Raw genomic sequence first — 17,205 nt, 5'->3', positions numbered from 1 at the left:
TGAAGTACAGAAATAGTGCTTGCTGAAGGGACTTGCAGCCTTCATTATGTTTGGTCGGCAGGTCAGTCTGAGGAGTAAGCCAGCAGATAACAATTTCTGCTCTGGATTTACTTGGTTGCAGCAGATTAGAACCAAAAAGAAACGCTGAAATTAGCAAGTAAAATAATCTGTAGAAGATATAAGCCTCACTTTTGTTTTTCCTCAAAGCAAAGCTAACGTGACAAATTTCTGTCTTTTAAATCATTGATTTCAGTGAGCTTAGTTAAGGAAAACAGCCAAATACTATTCTGATAACTTCATGATGCCTTTTTTGACACTAATGGCACCAATCTGTGTGCATTCTTCATTCAGTTTTGGAGGTGCATCAGTTTTCAAGAGATGCAAGTGTGGCTGAGGCCTGGCTGCTGGGGCAGGAGCCTTACCTGTCCAGTCGTGAAATAGGTCAAAGTGTTGACGAAGTGGAAAAATTAATTAAGAGGCACGAAGCATTTGAGAAATCTGCAGCTACCTGGGATGAGAGATTTGCAGCACTGGAAAGACTGACCACGGTGAGTGTAGCAGCGGGAACTCCTCACCATTCCCCTTCATGGCAGTGCCAGCTGATTGTTACTAGCAACTCCCATCACCACCAACCTAATCTCCATTGCTTGGCCGTGTGGAGGGTCAGCCAAGGCCAACCTCCCAGGGCCTGAATTTTCATATTCCCACCACTACTAAAACCCTCTCAAGTTCATTTGAGCTCAGCAGCGTGCAGAGGAAGATTAAGTGATAAATGACCTTACTGGTAACAAGAGCTGTTGTAGGCCCAAGAGTGATGGTGCAGAAGCAAATTCTAGAGCTGAACGGTTTGCTCCAGCCCTCTGATATAAAGGCTGTACTGGCAGATGGGAAGGGAGACATTGAGGGAAGAAGACCCAGATCCAAACTCTTGAAAATATTTTCAGTTAAAGAGGACAGTGTGGGATGGGGAGTTCAACAGAAATGTTTGCTGTGTTCTCCCTTAGAAATACACCATCAACAACAACGGTTTTCAGGAGAGCTGCAATGTCAGTAATAATACCTGGAGAATATGTTGCCATCTTTAGAGAGTAATTTTACTTGAGGCACTAAATTGAAGTAGCTTGATTTTTCTCATGCACAGAGCAGCACAGCAGCAGCCAAAGTGAATTCAAGTTTATCAAGATCTTCAGAAATCCAGCTTTTATTTAGATGGTTCATCTCAGGGATTCACATGTGAAACGTTTTACTTCTAGTTTTGTCAAGCTGATGAGGATGTCACTTCAGTATTTTGATAGCCTGGGATGCTTTTACATTTGTTTGTTTGTTTGTTTGTTTTGTGTTAATTAAATGAATTAGATCAGAAATCTGGACAAGTGCCAAGCAGCTGTGCCAGCACTCTGTGTGATGCTAAGGGTGTGATGCTTTATGATTTACTGAGAAATTCAGTGCAACATCCTTCTCATGATTAATACTTACAAAGGCTTGTGCTTTCGAATTTCATTCCGATAAACTTTAATTTCAGGAGTTTCAGAAAAATGCAGAGAATTATTCTTAAGTTTCTAGAAATGCACCTTGAAAAATAGCTGAGTTACAGTGCTTTAACATGTACAAAAATGTTTCATTTCTCAGTTGGAACTGCTGGAAGTTCGTCGACAGCAAGAGGAAGAGGAGAGGAAGAGAAAGCCGCCTACTCCAGAGCCAAGCCCAAAGGCTGCAGAAGATGGAGGCTCCCAGCAGCAGTGGTAAGGCTGTGGATGTAGGTGATGGGGCCACAACTTTCCCAGGCATCTGAATTCTCTGCTAAGATGAATGTTCCAATTTTCCATCATGAAGCAGTTACTACTGTTAATACATACCGGGCCTTCCAGTAAAAGTGCTGTTTATGCAGCCTATGTGTTATGAACTAATATTTCTGAACAAACCTGTCTTTCTCTTTTAATGAGCATCACTTACAGATGGATTTTAAGCCATGTCCATGGAGTATTAACATTTATCAAGTTACTTATGTGTTAGGAATAGACCCTGAGCAGTAACTGTCACAAAAGCCTACTCTGCATTTCTTTTATTCGGTTAAGCATTTCTTCTTTGCTTCTGCCACTGCAAGTGGAAATCTTTTTAAGGCTTTTACAGCGTTGTCGACAGATGACTTGGCAGTTTTTAAGAACTTGCTTGCATTTCTGAGATGTGCAAAATTCAGTATGAAAATCTTGTTTGGGAGAAAAAGAGGGTTGACTTTTAACAGCTTAATAAAATGTCTCTTTCTTCTTTCTCAACAGGGATGGGACGAAAGGAGAACAGGTTTCCCAGAATGGTTTGCCATCAGACCAGGAATCTCCACGGGTTAGTTACCGCTCCCAAACCTACCAAAACTACAAAAACTTTATTAGCAGACGGACAGCCAATGACCGATCACGGTCTGGACTGTGACATGCAATCACATGCAGCAAAAGACACCTTTTTTTTTTTCAGTGTGGTCTACTGGTACCGGTTTAATCTTTTGGCTTCAGATTTCCTTGCTGCTTTTCTCTTCCTTCCCATCAGTTGACTTCTATTTAATTAGCAGATCCTTGGAGATACATTTGTTTCACTTTAATCCTTGTTTATTTAAGTATCCCTACTGACTCTCAGTTGCTTTAAGGTGACACATTTATTTCATGTTATTTACTGTGAGTTTTTCATGTTGTTAATAGTATTAAGATTTTCCAGCTAAACCATCCTTTTATGAGTAATTGAGATTTAATGAGATTACGTCATAATGAAGAAGAGAACTAGAATCTGACAGGTATGACGCATCGAGCTATACTAACAGGTTTCAGCACGGCAACGTTATTAAATCAGCTGCATTAGCAAGTGAGTTATTCTCAAGGCCAAAGACAGTACTGCACATGAGCAGTGAAGGCTCGGAGGGAGGGGAGTGTTGTAACTACCAAGTTAAAAGCCTTAAGATTAGCTGTATAACATTCCATGTAGAATGGACTCATTGACTGCAGATAAAAATAAACGTAAAATAAAACAATAAAAAATAGTTTCTAGATTTATCTTGGTATTTAGTCCTTGAGAAGAGTTGTGGTCATGCTGAATAGCTGTTCTGGGGCCCCATTTGCTCTCAGTCCTGTCTGATTTATGCACCAGCAGTTTTGTTTCCTGACCCTGGAGATACAGTGGTATAAATGAGAGTAGGCTGTGGACCCTTAAGGAGAGGTTGTGATGCTTTTCTTTGGAAGTGAAATAAAGTACGTTGGTCTAAGATTCCAGCTCCATATTTCCTATAATGTGGGCTGAATTGTCCATTCAGTCCTTTTTGATAGAGTTATTCCAGTGGAGTCGAGATGAATGCCAGTAATCTCAAAATGGACATATGAGTGAATATGTATATGTATATATTTAAACAACAGAGGAATTGAACACTGGTGTTAGTGCTCCATTACCTTCCTTCAGAGCTCACTTGAGTTTCGACTGATGCTTAGAATCGTAGGAGAAATTCTCACATGTTGTCTCTCATGTTTTTGAGCCTCACTCTGTGAGGTCATATTAAGTGCAGGAAAGGCTCCTGGCAGGCTCGAGTCAGTGGATAGTAGAGCTCCTACCACCACCACAGAGAAAACATGGCTCCCGGTCTGGGACTCTGGGAGGAATGCCTTTCAGCATGTTTGCCTTTCAAACAGTCCATCCTTGTGACTTCTGACTCTGCACACAGGCTCTGTTAATGCTGTAGGATATTAAGCAGTTGTGCCTTTTTCTTTCTTTAGATAATGTCTTTTTAGTTTATCTTGGATACTAATGAGGAAGTGAGATAACTGTTGTACATTCTAACGTTTATGAAATTGTACGTAGCTGTGGTAGGGAACACCACAAGCACACCCCAGGTGGTCATCATCTTGTTGGCTGTCATGGTCTTACACACCACCTTTTTCCTTCATTTTTTATTTTATTACATTGAAACATAATGCATTTCTGTGCTCGTCGTTGCCATCCACACTCCAGTCTTACACAAGAGCTCTGCTGGTTGAATCTCGTGTTGCAATGCATCAGACGTACACAGCCGTATTACTTCTGACTTAAGGCTCGAGACAGTGCTGGTGGTTAAAATGTAAACTTCTAGCTGATCAGTGCAGCTAAATTGTTTGGTGTTGGCTAAGATTGTAAAGAGAGAGGTGACTGAAAGGATGTGCTTCAGTAATTATACTTGTACTGTAACTTGCCTTTCCACTTGATGATGCATGTTTTTTTTCTTTTGTCAGGACAACAAGATATAGTTTCTTAATGCTTCTAAAAATTCCCTCTAAAGTTATGCGGATGATCTGGTGACTACCTACACCAGTGTTGGTTCTCTTGCCTTTAGGCTGTGACAGTTCTCAGAGCAGTTCAGCTGTAGCTTCAGATGCCACAGTCTGGAAATACTTCAGATATATTCTGGCTAAAAATTAGTATGTAAAAAGTAATTTATGTAGATACATTGATGCGTAGGAATTAAACTTTCATGATTAGGAATAATGAATTAAGTCATCGTTTAAGGTCATGGTTTTAAGCACTAGGTATGTGAGATTACACCGATTCATTATGGCCCACGGTTCTGGCTTAAAGCGTTTAAAGGGTACAGAAGCCAGAACAATACACAAGCCATCACCTATTTGCATCCGAAAAGGCAAATATCTCTGTGTTATTTAAGCAGTGGTGCAGAGACTAAAGGTGATGAACTGAATACAGGGTTGCTTTAAGCACTATGAAAATGAAAGGGATGTCTCCAGTCATTGTCCCCGCTGTCCTCTTGCATGTTATACAGCCCTGAGTTAAGAATACCTCAGCAGTAGTCTCTAGCCACTAAAGCACTTGCAACTAACCTCAAAGTCACGATTAAGAAAACTGTTTCCATGTACATAACTGCTTTGTTGTAACAGTACAGTTTGCTATTAATGTTTGTCCTCTGTTGCATTGTCCCTGCATGCCCAGTGCACGTTCCCATTAAAGTTTGTTTAGCTCCTGTTTTTCTCTATTTTCATTACACATTCTTTGCAAACCTGTTTATGATTCGGATTTATTCTGCTTGTTTTCTGTTAATTGTAGATAACACATGGAAAGGAAATAAAACCTGAAAGAGCATCAATAAAGCTTTTCATAGCCCTTTCACAATCAGTAGCATTTGAAGTAGATATCACAGGTCCGATTTTGTAATTAAAGTTGGCGTTTACCATTTCAAAGCGTAGGCTTGCAGACTGCAGCACTGAATTTCACGTTAGTTCCCATAGAAACATTTTAAGTAGCTTTTGCAGTGACTGCTGTTCTGGAACTTGTCTTTTTTTTTATTTCAGATTAATTGTTATGGGTACCCAAAGGTCTCTAATAATTATTTTCACATCTCATCCGTATGAGTACAGAAAACATCCTACTTTTAGCAGTGCTTTCGCTGGTTGGTAGTTCTGGGTAGTTTATCTAAGGTGGTGCTGAGTTACTGAGGTCTGTGTAGCATGCAGACTGAGTGAGTATCCAGTAATTCTTCGTCGCTGTTCACAAGGGCTTCATATATCTCAGACAGGGATCCTGTCCATTTAGAAGAGTATCTTTGAACCTCAGTAACTGTCTGTTGTGAGAAAAAATAAATTGCAAAGGGCTTTCCTTTTTCTTGAATGTGGATTGTTGGGCATTGGTGACCAGCACTGGTGATGAACAGGTCATTGAGCACTCATTGGTGAATCACTGGTTGTGTATTTCACAGCCTGCTGTTGCAGTAGCAGTGCCGGCAGTGTTTGGATAATCTTCAGTCTCATCTATTTGTTTATTCTCCCCCACCCCCACCCTCCTTTAATGCAAGATCTTTGTTTTGAGATTTGGATATAAATAGCCTGGTTCGATGGCTTTGACTTACCCTGAATTTGAAGAAACAGCATCACTGATTTTTACAGCTGGCTAACACTAGGTAGAAAGAAATTCAGTGCAGAGTAGATATTTTTTCCAGTCAACTGGGCTGTGAGGCTGTGTTTCTTTAGGGATGGAGTAAAACAGATTTGACTGAAGTGGAATGTGAGCTGTGATTCTTTCCCTGTTTCAGTGGTGTAGTGTCTGTATTCTGGAAATTTAGATTGCTTAAAGGCAGTTAACCAACCCTTCCCATATTCATAGCAAGATGACATTTAGATCTTTCTAGGTCAATGTGTGAGGGACAAAGGTGTGAGGTACAATAATGTATACTTGGCAGGTACAAGAAGTTCTAGCAAACAGTGGCAAAATTTAGTCTGTTGCATAATTCGGCTGCTTTTGAATTGTCCAGGCTATGTGCAGAAGTGGGAATGTCTAATTTTTGTGCCATTCACAAATACCTGCTTGTCTGCATAAAAACAGTCCAGAATGTTTGTAATCTACTAGAGCATTAGCAGCACTAAGCTTTAGTAACATGCTAATAATAATAATACACACTGGTTGTGTAACTCCTGAGCTGCTACCAATGGCTCTACGTGTCAAAGTAATGGTACAAGAATACAAAAAAAACAAAACCAAAAAACAACTGGGACCAAGCTGCATTTCAAAAGCGTATAGCCATTAGGATTCCAATTTAAATGATTATGGATGAATGGCTCCTGAAGACGTCGAAAGCTTGACCAGTCAGAGCTGCTGGAAACATGGCTGCTCTCTAGGCTATCTCGATCACAGTGCGACAGGCAACGCGATCAACAAAGCAAGTGATGGGCAAGGCCTTGGTTCTGTCTTTGTTTGGGGGTAAATAGCTGTGTGATGGTGTGTGACTGTGGTGGTTTTCAGTTCCTTTAACAAAAATCCCTTCCTCCTAATAACGAAAGTCTGAAAAAGACTTTGATAAATGACGTATGACCTCATTTCCCTCGTCTTTAAGATCAAATATCTTAACTGGGATGCTGGAGATGAAATGCATGGTGTAATCTCTCTAATTTCTGCATGTTTTGATTTTGTTGTGTCACTAGGGGAATGGGGAAAGTGGGAAAGGAGCTTTTACAGAAACAAATTCTGAACATTTTTGTAAATGCTCCTGGGCAATTTTGGCATTTTTCTGCTGACTTAGAGCTAAGACATTTCGTAGACTTTTTATGCCCCAGTAATGTCATAAATGTATTTAAGGTGGCTGATGTGTATAACTTCTACTGCTCCTCTTAGGTTCGCAGAAAGTGTGATTGTTATTGTTCCAAACATTTGAGTAAGCAGCAGAATTGAATGCTCTCATTTTAGGAATAACAATATATAAATCAATATGAATTGACTAGCAAAGCAAAGCACAGTAAAATTCACACTGCAGTTTAGCAGCTCTTATTTTCCTGTTTCTCCACCTATAAAATGGGTACTAATCCATTCATACCTTCTAATGTCCTTGGCCTCCTGTGTCTCCATGGAGTGTGAGAAAGATCTCATAGGCCTGTGTCACTCTCCAGGCAAAGCTTATACACAGCCACGTTGTGCAGGGAAACAGATTAACTGCAGAACACTTCCGTGTTGTGAGTCATCTAGCTGAGCACTTTTTCCACTCTCCGTAGGTGACAGAAGCTGCAGAAACAAATGAAATGGTTAACGGAGCTGCAGAACAAAGGACAAGTTCAAAGGAGTCGAGTCCTGTTCCTTCTCCAACGGCAGACCGCAAAGCCAAGGCTGCCATTCAGGCTCAGACTGCTGCTACCCTACCAGCCAAAACACAGGAGATTCCTTCAGCTCAGATGGAAGGCTTCTTACATCGTAAACACGAATGGGAGACACACAGCAAGAAAGCCTCAAGCAGGTAAGAGCACTTGATGTTTAATGAGGATCACTGCTTAATGCAGATAATTGTATCCAAATTCACTGTGCTGTGTGGTTTGAATTTTGGATGATCCTGTGTTGAGCCAGGAGATGGGCTCAGTGATCCTTGCGGGTCCCTTCCAACTCAGGACATTCCATTATTATATAATTGTGAATGTTATCGCTGCTCTTATTGTCTTCTCACAGCTCCAAAGTGTTTTTCAAGTTGTTCTAGGAATTGCATGTGCATGGTTGAAGAACATATTTGATGGTGTTGCAGCCTAATCATACGTGGTAGAAAATGCCCAATTAGCCATATTTGGAAGGGAGAAAATGAAGGCATAAAGATATACTGACTTTCCCACATCGCGTGATGAGTTTGTGGCAGTAGTGGGATTTGATTCCAGATCTCTCAAGTTGTATGTTACTACAAGAAAAGAAAAACAAGTAGGTGTAAGAACAGAGATGTCCATATTATTCTGACATCTTCTGTTTGCACATTGGCACTTTCCACCTACACGATAATCTGTTCAGAAGAGAAAAACTGGTGAAGATGATTCTGTGTGCCGTGGTTGATTCAGTTATGCAGTTCTCAAATAAGCAAAATTTCTGAGCTTTCTGTGTGCAGTGGAAAATCAGATGCCAGTCCATCATAACCTGAGAAAGCTCTCGAGAATAGCTGTATGACTTGGCTGAAAAGGAAAGTGTTGACTGTGGAGCTACACCGACATCTGAGGGACGTGGTCAGAGCTGAGGTACTCAGCAGAGCTGAGTGCAGATCACAAGAAAAGAGATCTGCATTACAGGACTGCCATTTTTCATCAGCTAGTGTTCGTTCACACCAGAGAACTAACGTGGGGTTGTGACAGCTGCTAATACTAGCATTTAGAAATATTTACATTTATATTTATATTTAGGAATACAGTAACCATTGATCTTTATAACTGTATTAGAGAATGAGGTAAATGATGTCACTAATCATTTGTGACAGTCAGGGATTTCGTATGCAGTCTGTTCACTAGCTTGCAGCAAAATGAGAACTCCTACAATTAAATGTAGTCATCAAAAGGTCTACCAGTTTATCTTCCAAGTATGTAAACAGCATGGTCTGCCAAACCATCCACACATTGTTAGGATATGCTAGTGTGCTATCTCTGAGCACTCTGGAAACCTCTGTTCCATTTGGCTCAAAGTCAGGACCTCTGTCTTGAAGCAGTGCTTGTATGAGAGAATTTTTGTCTGCATTTTGCAGGACATGGTATACTGTGCTTCTGTCTTCACACTGAACTGGTCCCCATTACCTTATAGCAATCACAGTGTTCAATTTCTCCAGTTTTGCAAGCGAGAGCATTACATTTATAAGTATTGTTGTTGTTTTCTATGTCCTGAAGGTCGTGGCATAACGTTTACTGTGTCATAAACAACCAAGAGATGGGCTTCTACAAGGATTCAAAAGCCGCTGCTTCTGGCATTCCCTATCACAATGAGATTCCAGTCAGCTTGAAGGAAGCAGTCTGTGAAGTGGCAGTGGATTATAAAAAGAAAAAGCATGTGTTCAAGCTAAGGTAAACCTGTCAAAGTTTCTTTACCTGAGAATAAGCTGTGGTGGGTACGTTCACTCTGCAAACTCATGGGGAGGATCCAGCTGATAAAGAATAGTAAGTGCAGTGTCTGCTTTTCTGACCAGGGTCTTCCCAGCCCTGAAAGGTGGGATGTTAATCACAGGTCGCAATCAGTATCACAATCACAACAGAACTTATTTATGAGACAAGACTAGACTACATAAAGAAAGTTGAGCGTGCATTTAAAAACCCTGAGCTTTCCAGCTGCTGCCTCTGGAACTGATTGAAAAGAGCTGAATGTTGGTGGTTCTGCTTTTTAAAAACCAAGTCTTTTAATTTTTTCTGTATGGATTTAGGAAACTACTGAAGACATCTGTCAGTCACGTTTTCAGGTCTTGAACTTGTTGCAGGCCATCAGTATATGAAGCACTCGTTGTTCAAAGGATCTAAAAATAAGGTTTTCAGTTCCAAAATTGTGTTTTACTGGTAAAGATTTTAGTGCCAACAATTGAAAAATATTCTACTGTTACACTGCTGCTAGAGGACTTTTTCAAAGGAGACTAACTTTATGAACTGTTCGGATTGTGTAATCTAAGATAGGGTTTTTCTAGGTCTGTACTGATGCAAGAATCCTTTAAATATAATTCATATTTAGGGAAACTTGCAGCTAACCTTCTTGAAGGCAGGCTGCAGCTGTGTGATCCGTCCTTCACACTATCAAAATGTCTCTGAATTGATAGTGTAAGAATAAGGTGTTCCAGATACAAAGTTTGGCAGAAAAACCAATTGCCCTTCTTTCTCTGTACCCTGTCGCCTGTGTCAGTCCTTCCTGAGTGATGTCATGTGGTGCACTTTCTTACCTCATTCTCATTAGGAGAATCCCCAGAGTTTGCCAGCTCACTGTGTCGAAGCTCCCTCTCCAAGCTGAGGAGGGTTATATTGTTGAACACCTGAGAGGCTCAGTTCTGCAAAGGCTGTGGCCTCTGTTGTGCAGGCAGATCTCTCACAGAAAGGCGCCGTCGTGATCTGTGGGGAGTACAAGGGAAATACTTTCCTTAACGTTTTACAAAAGCCAGGCATAGGTGGGACCTGTACTCTTTAACATCTATAACAGTGACATAGATGATGGGATCGAGAGCACTCTCTACAAGTTTGCACCAAACTGAGTGGTGCAGTTGATACAACAGAAGGAAGAGGTGCCAGTCAGAGGACCTGGACAGGCTTGAAAAGTGGGCCCATGTGAACCTAATGAGGCTGTCTCAGATACGAGTACAGACTGAGAGAAGTCACTGAGAGCAGCCCCGTGGAGAAGGACGTGAGGGTCCTGGTAGATGGAAAGCTGGACGTGAGCCAGCAGTGTGTGCTTGCAGCCCTGAAGGCCAACAGCATCCTGGGCTGCATCAACAGAACGATGGCAGCAGGGAGAGGAGGGGATGTTCCCCTCTGCTCTCCTCCTGTGAGGCCCCACCTGCAGTACTGTGTCCAGTTCTGGGGCCCCCAGCTCAGGAAAGATGTAGAGCTTTTGGAACACATCCAGAAGAGGGCCAGAAAGATGCTCAGAGGGCTGGAGGACCTCTCCAATGAAAACAGGCTGAGGGAACTGGGCTCGTTCAGCCTGGAGAAGGCTCCAGGGAGAACTCATTGTGGCCTCCTCATATTGAAAGAGAGATTATAAATAGGAGGGAAATCTACTTTTTGTGTGGGTAGATTGTGATAGGACCAGGGGGAATGGTTTTAAACTACAGAAGGGAAGATTTAGATTAGATGTCGGGGGAAATTTTTGACCGAGAGAGTGGTGAGGCACTGGCACAGGCTGCCCAGAGAAGGTGGGAGGCCCCATCCCTGGAGGTGTTGAGGGCTGGGTTGCATGGGGCCCTGGGCAGCCTGAACTAGTGCCTGATTTAGTGGATGGCAACGCTGCCCACAGCAGGGGCTGGGAACAAGATGGTCTTTGAGGTCCCTTCCAACCCAGGCCATTTTATGCTTCTGTGATATCTGTGTTCTTCCAAGTGTCTTACTTCACCTTCATGTTGTTTTACCATTTAATATTACTTCTTTTTGTGGAGAAAGATCAAGCACTTCTCCCACTGTTATCCTATCTATCACTTGTTCAGATGTTTTATCTGATGTTATTCAGTCTTTTTTTTTTAATTAATAATCTTCATACAGCCTGTTAAATGTATCCCGGTTGAACTCTGAGTAAAAACAACACAGTAATAAAATAGAAGGAAGCTTCTGATCTTCCCTGTGAGAGCTACTTGTGAATAATACACAGTACGGTATCTTGACTCATCATCGTGACTTGACAGCAGGGCAGCTGCAGAGTTTTGATGAGTTTCTGCAAAAGCAGTGTGAACTCTGGGTGTTGTCTGTGACTTTTGTCTTTTTAACATATTGAGTATTTTTTTATACTATCATTTGCAAGATAGAAGAGATCTGCCTGAAAGAGCAAGCACTGAAATAAGTCATCAGCCGTGGAAGATCGTGACCTCTGCAGTGCAGCATGGCATACTGGAACACTTCCACTATCATAAGCATGTATAGAGATCAGAATATAGTGTGTGTGGCTGGATCTGCATGGCTGAATCAGATACCAAAACATTAGTTCTTGGCATGTATGTGTGTGTATAGAGATGTTAGGACTTTCCTGTATGTCTCAGTCTGGTTATGTACAGTAGCTAAAAAAGCAGGAGTTGATCCACTGTGACTACTCCTAACCTAGATTTGCAATGGCTGTTTTCTCTACAGATTGACTGATGGGAATGAATACCTCTTCCAAGCCAAAGATGATGTAAGTTTGTTTTTCTCAGTCTATTACTGATGTGGATTCTGTGCTGTTGTCCAAGGGGAAATAATAAAAAAAAAAAACAAACAAAAAAAGCAAAAACCTTAGGGGTGCACTTCAGTTTACTCATCTCTGGTCATGTATGTGTGTGTAATGCATAGATGGAGATGGTCTCGGAGCACAGTTTGAAGTAGACAGCTCCTGCAGGTGCAGAGCAGTGCCAGATGATGACTGTGCTTAATTCCCCACTTTTGTCCATTCCCCATCTCCAATGTTGAATGAGAGAAAGAGTGTGGTGCGTGGATTGTAACAGCTTTCTACCTTTTGGGGCTTCTTGAAGGAGGAGATGAACACGTGGATTCAGGCCATCACATCAGCCATCTCATCTGATAAAATCGAAGTGTCCCCGACCACTCAGAGCACTCCAGCCTCCAGCCGTGCCCAGACCCTGCCCGCCAGCGTCACAATAACAAGCGAGTCCAGTCCTGGCAAGAGAGAGAAAGACAAAGAGAAAGACAAAGAGAAAAGATTCAGCCTTTTTGGTAAAAAGAAGTGAACTCCCATCTCCTCACACTGCACTTCTCTGATCGTTCCAGTGGAATTCCAGCATGCGAGCTCAGAACCAATACGTTACTCTCTGTGCCTCATGTTCCTCAATGTGATTGACATTTTTTTATTTATAGAGCATTTTAAAATAAAAAGCCAACAAAAAAAAAATCTGAAGTTCCAAGTGTATGAGGTGCATTGGGCAGCTTCTGTAGGAGAGGGAGGACCAGCTTTGGGGGGGTTGTTTTTGTTTGGTTGTTGGTTTTTTTTTTGTTTTTTGTTTTTAATGAAGTTAGTGTAGATTAGATCTTACTATTTAAACTGTTCCTCAATTTTGTGAGGCTGTCTTGGAAAATAACCCACTCCTAGTGCTATTGGTATGCAAGGCAGCGGTGCTTTCGAATCTACTGTGCACATCAAAAACCAATGGACAAATTTTCAAAACTGTTCACTTCCATTTAAGGTCGTTATGCTGAGTCTTGACTAGTAGAGCCTCCCATTTCAATTCTAACATTTATTACAATGATAGCATATTATCTTTCCTGTAACAGAGTGCAGGTATGCATTAACTTACAGACAAACCATTTATATCTTGGCATTGGTTATTAACGCGACCTGAAGCTTTTCTGCATCAGGTATGACAGATAAGAATGTCATCTGAGATGGATAAGCAGGCTGATACAGTTTTAAATAATCTGTAATTTCAAAAAAAAAATTTTTTTTGCTGAAGTACATTATATTGTATGTTTCAGATAATTCTAGTACAAAGTATAATAAGACTAGATGTATAATAAACCCTTTAAAATCATTGATAAGTGTAAAAGTGGAACTGAAGCATATACTGGAAAAGTAATGTTACTCCAATGGTTACTTGCTTGTCAGCTACAGCACTGCGTGTTATAATTTTGCTACATTACCTTGCTCTTTGATACATAGTGTGCATTTCTCTGTCACTGTAACTATTGTAATGAAAAGATCTCATCTTACTGCACAATCAAAGATTACATTTAATAGGAATGAACTTTCAATGACTGGGCCTGTAGTCAAGAGTAGTACTGGAACTGGTTTTCAGTTGTATCGAACTGTACCTCTAGACTTTTACCCTATCTGTTAAATATATGCTATGTCATTAAATGCTTTTAAAACTAAATATGCTGGTTAAGTTTCTTATTTCCTTTCTGATAATGTTAAATCATAATTTTGAAAGGATCAAAAATAAAGTTATTTTAAAATGTCCTTTCTCCTGTGCACTGAAGCTAATGTCTTAAGTTGTAATTCCTTCTTTGTGTGTGTGTGCGTGTGCAAAACTTCATACTGAAATAATTGTTATCTATCTTCACACTTCTCCTTAACTTTCCTTTCCCTTCAGCTCCCACTTGCCCTCCCTTCCGCCCTTCCCCTCGAACCGTGCCCCAAACAAATAAAAATAAAAACTAAGGGGGAATCAGCGCTTTGGAAAATGTTCTGGCATAGATCTTTTTGGTTGGGAATTCATCCAGCAGCATCTGTGGAAGTAACCATGTGCTTGGGCAACTGAGCGTGTTGGCTGAACGTCTCGCGGGGCTGAGGCACGTAGCCATGTCTGAGTTGGCAGCAACTGAACGTTACTTGAAGTGAGCTTAATTCTGTAGCTTTCTACCTGCCCCATAGTAGTGTGCTTTGGTGCTAAAGCCTGTAGTAAATCAGACAGTAACTGAGCTGTGATTTGCCGAGGGCTTCTTGTGCTGCCCGAATTAATGTCACTGCTTTTCCTCTTATTTTTTTAAACATAGCTCTTAACTTATAGCCCTCCTGCGAAGATATAAATGCAGTGCCAGTAAGGCGAGTTCCAAAGCTTAGCATTTCCTTGGATTTTTCAACATTTTGAAGACTAAGAATCTTTTCAGAATTTTCTTTGCATTGGATGACATCTAGGGAACCATCCGGAAGGAAGAGCTCCAATAGGTATAAAGAGGAATTAAAAGTTTAAAAACAGTGAAATAAAGAAAACTTGGTTTTATTTGATTTTTTCTGATTATTAAAATACACTCAAGTGTAACTTCGGGTGGAAAGCCAACACGGTGCAAACGAGCATGTTTCTAAACCACCTTCTTGAATGTGTGATCAGTGTGGGGTCTTGATTCTTTCCACGGGGCGCGCTGCGTCTTCTGGGTTTTCTTCATTTTCTGACTTCTTGGGTCATTCATGCACGTTGGTTTTTACTCCTCTAATATTCCATTGTTCCAGGCTATTAGTGAAAGGTAGGACAACCACCAGTCTTGTAAATGTGAAAATTTAATATAACGCAAACAAGCTGAGCTGTGATGTTAGAATATGAAGGTTGTCTTTTTTTATCAAAATGCAAACCTTTTTTTTTGATCAGCATACACACCTTTGTCGATGCCTTACTGTGTGTCACTTCAATGAAGCTAAGAAGGTAGGCAAGGAATGTTTAGCAGTGAGTCTTAACTACCTGCTGTGTGTAGTAGAGCAGTGATATTTTTGATCACGCCTTCAGAATTCTGTTTTTCTTGCTTGTCTTGCCTCGTAAGCTGTCCTTGAGAAGTATTTGAGCAGAAGTCCTTTCTGCTTAGGAGCCATTTCAATTTGCTGAGAAGCTTGAGTGAATTCTTGAGTGAAGTCTCACCTGCTTTCCCTTCTGGGGGGCAATTTCCATGCAGAGAGAATTGGTGGGACAGGAAGAGGGTCCTCCTACGAAAGCCAGGTCAGAAAAGGCAAGTGATGGCTGAGCATAGTTCCCTCCTAGTTGGGTACCGAGTAGCTTCAGCACAGTTGTGTGTCAGTGAAGGGCTTGGGGCCCTTAACAGGCTGGAGCCATTGCCGAAGCCCAGGGCAGCCCTCCTGTGCTGTGGTTACACTAGTTTCAGAACAGTTGCCTTTTTGAATGAAGAAAGGATGGGGAAATCTCATTTTTATTATGTGAAGAGCCTGCTGAATAATGGCAGAGGAAGAAGTAAAGACTGTAAGTATGGATGATGGAAATGAGACTGAAATTGGGCAAGTTGTCACTACTGGTTTGAACTCCTGTCGTGGTGTGGTTCTGAAAGTAATATAGCCATTTCTATATGTTGTTAGACCCCTTGGTGGATGAAACATTTTCTTTCTCCTGATCAGTGCATTCAAGAAAGTGGATTTGTCGTGCAGCTAAGCACTATATTAGTTTCCTTTCTTAGTAGGTTTGGCAAGGTAACGATTTTTAAGTTGCTTGTGTTTCCTCTGGGGATGAATTGTAAAAGTAATATAAAAGTTGAATGCTTGAAAAGTTTTCCAAAGAAAACTAATGGAAGCCAACCGCTTTTCAGCTGTGTTACTCTCACTGCTGTAAAGCCATAATTCCCTCGTAAGGAATGCTTGTCCTTTTTTCCTCTAGGGGAGCACCTTAATTGAAATCTAATCTGTGTAGGTATTCAGAGAGCTGCACCTGAAGGGTCCTTCCCATGTTCTCGTGAATCGAGTACAGTGAGGATGAAAATCCCAAAACTTCTTATCTGTGGGAACTAAGCATATGTTGAGTAGGAAGGTTTTCTTTTAGATGGGTGGAAATGATCTATTAACCCATCTGTTCTTCATAGAGAATATGTTCTGTTGTAGAGATCCGCTCCGTATGAGGGAGATTAACAGTGAAGTAAATGACATGTATGACTAAATTCTGTTCCTGTGAAATGCTGTTTTAGACTGATTTTCACTTCAGTGTGAGTTCTCTTTTTTATGATTGAGTTTGCAGGGAATAGACTTAAAATGTACAGGGTCTTTATGGGTATACTGTTATAATAAATAGCTTGCAGGTATGATACAACATTGCCTGTTATTTGTGGATGTTTTGGTCTTTCTACCTTGACTAAGCACAGCTGAGCTAAAACAGAAACTTCAATCACAATTAGTTGGAACAAACATCAGACACCTTCATTCCAAATAAGCGAACAGAGGAGCACAATAAACAGAGCACCTCAGAAAATCAGGCTCTGCTGAACTCATGTTGCAAAACTACTGAAGAAAGCAGAATTTAGTTCTTCTGACACTGCAGCTCCACCTGCAGTCTGAGCAACAGAGGGCATCCTGACAACAAGAGGAACTGGAGCTCTCAGCCAGCTGAAATTCAGCTTGCTTCCTGATATCAAGAGTATGAGGTGAAGCAGAATATGATTCAGGTGAGAAGTACTGTATTCCTCATCCAGAAGAGTACAGCATTGGAACTTGAATTATGCCTGCAATTACCTACTTGCAGTCCACTTGTTTTTTCAGCAAGATTGGGATTCGACTCCTCTGATCTCACAATTTGTGCCATAACAGATTCCCCATGGGTAGATTCCCAAATCCCCATGGACAATAAATCTCTCTGTTCTGTACACAGTCCACGAAAACAAGTTTATCTGCACGCCAAGCTGATTTCATAGTTGGGCAGAAGGAGCACGCATGTTAGGAATAGCAATAAAGCCTTTCTGATTGTTAATGACATATGTGTGGCTCCTGTTGGTGAACTGAAGATGCTTAGCACTTGACAGTTAAGGTTATCGTAGTTCTCAGATACATTAGTGACCTGGCCAGCAAATTCCTCCTCTGATTTCTTTAATCTCAGAT

At 41.1% G+C, this 17,205-nt stretch overlaps 1 protein-coding gene across 2 annotated transcripts in view; it reads left to right on the top strand.

The window, feature by feature from the left end:
• SPTBN1 (spectrin beta, non-erythrocytic 1) overlaps positions 1 to 13,863 on the top strand; it is a 121,701-nt gene extending 107,838 nt beyond the window's left edge. For both annotated transcript variants that reach the window (XM_065739439.1, XM_065739440.1), the window contains 7 exons: positions 352 to 548; positions 1,630 to 1,742; positions 2,277 to 2,340; positions 7,497 to 7,735; positions 9,126 to 9,299; positions 12,045 to 12,087; positions 12,422 to 13,863. In XM_065739439.1, coding sequence (XP_065595511.1) covers positions 352 to 548; positions 1,630 to 1,742; positions 2,277 to 2,340; positions 7,497 to 7,735; positions 9,126 to 9,299; positions 12,045 to 12,087; positions 12,422 to 12,637 — 1,046 coding nt within the window. In that variant the 3' untranslated portion in view covers positions 12,638 to 13,863. The remainder of the gene's footprint in view (positions 1 to 351; positions 549 to 1,629; positions 1,743 to 2,276; positions 2,341 to 7,496; positions 7,736 to 9,125; positions 9,300 to 12,044; positions 12,088 to 12,421) is intronic.
• Positions 13,864 to 17,205: the final 3,342 nt, after the last annotated feature.

The sequence above is a fragment of the Cyrtonyx montezumae genome, unplaced genomic scaffold, assembly GCF_038088225.1.
Source record: "Cyrtonyx montezumae isolate F1298 unplaced genomic scaffold, pur_monq_1.0 scaffold_24, whole genome shotgun sequence".
NCBI lineage: Eukaryota > Metazoa > Chordata > Aves > Galliformes > Odontophoridae > Cyrtonyx > Cyrtonyx montezumae.
The sequence above is the reverse complement of the archived record's forward strand: the minus strand, read 5'-3'. Positions and strand labels throughout refer to the sequence as shown.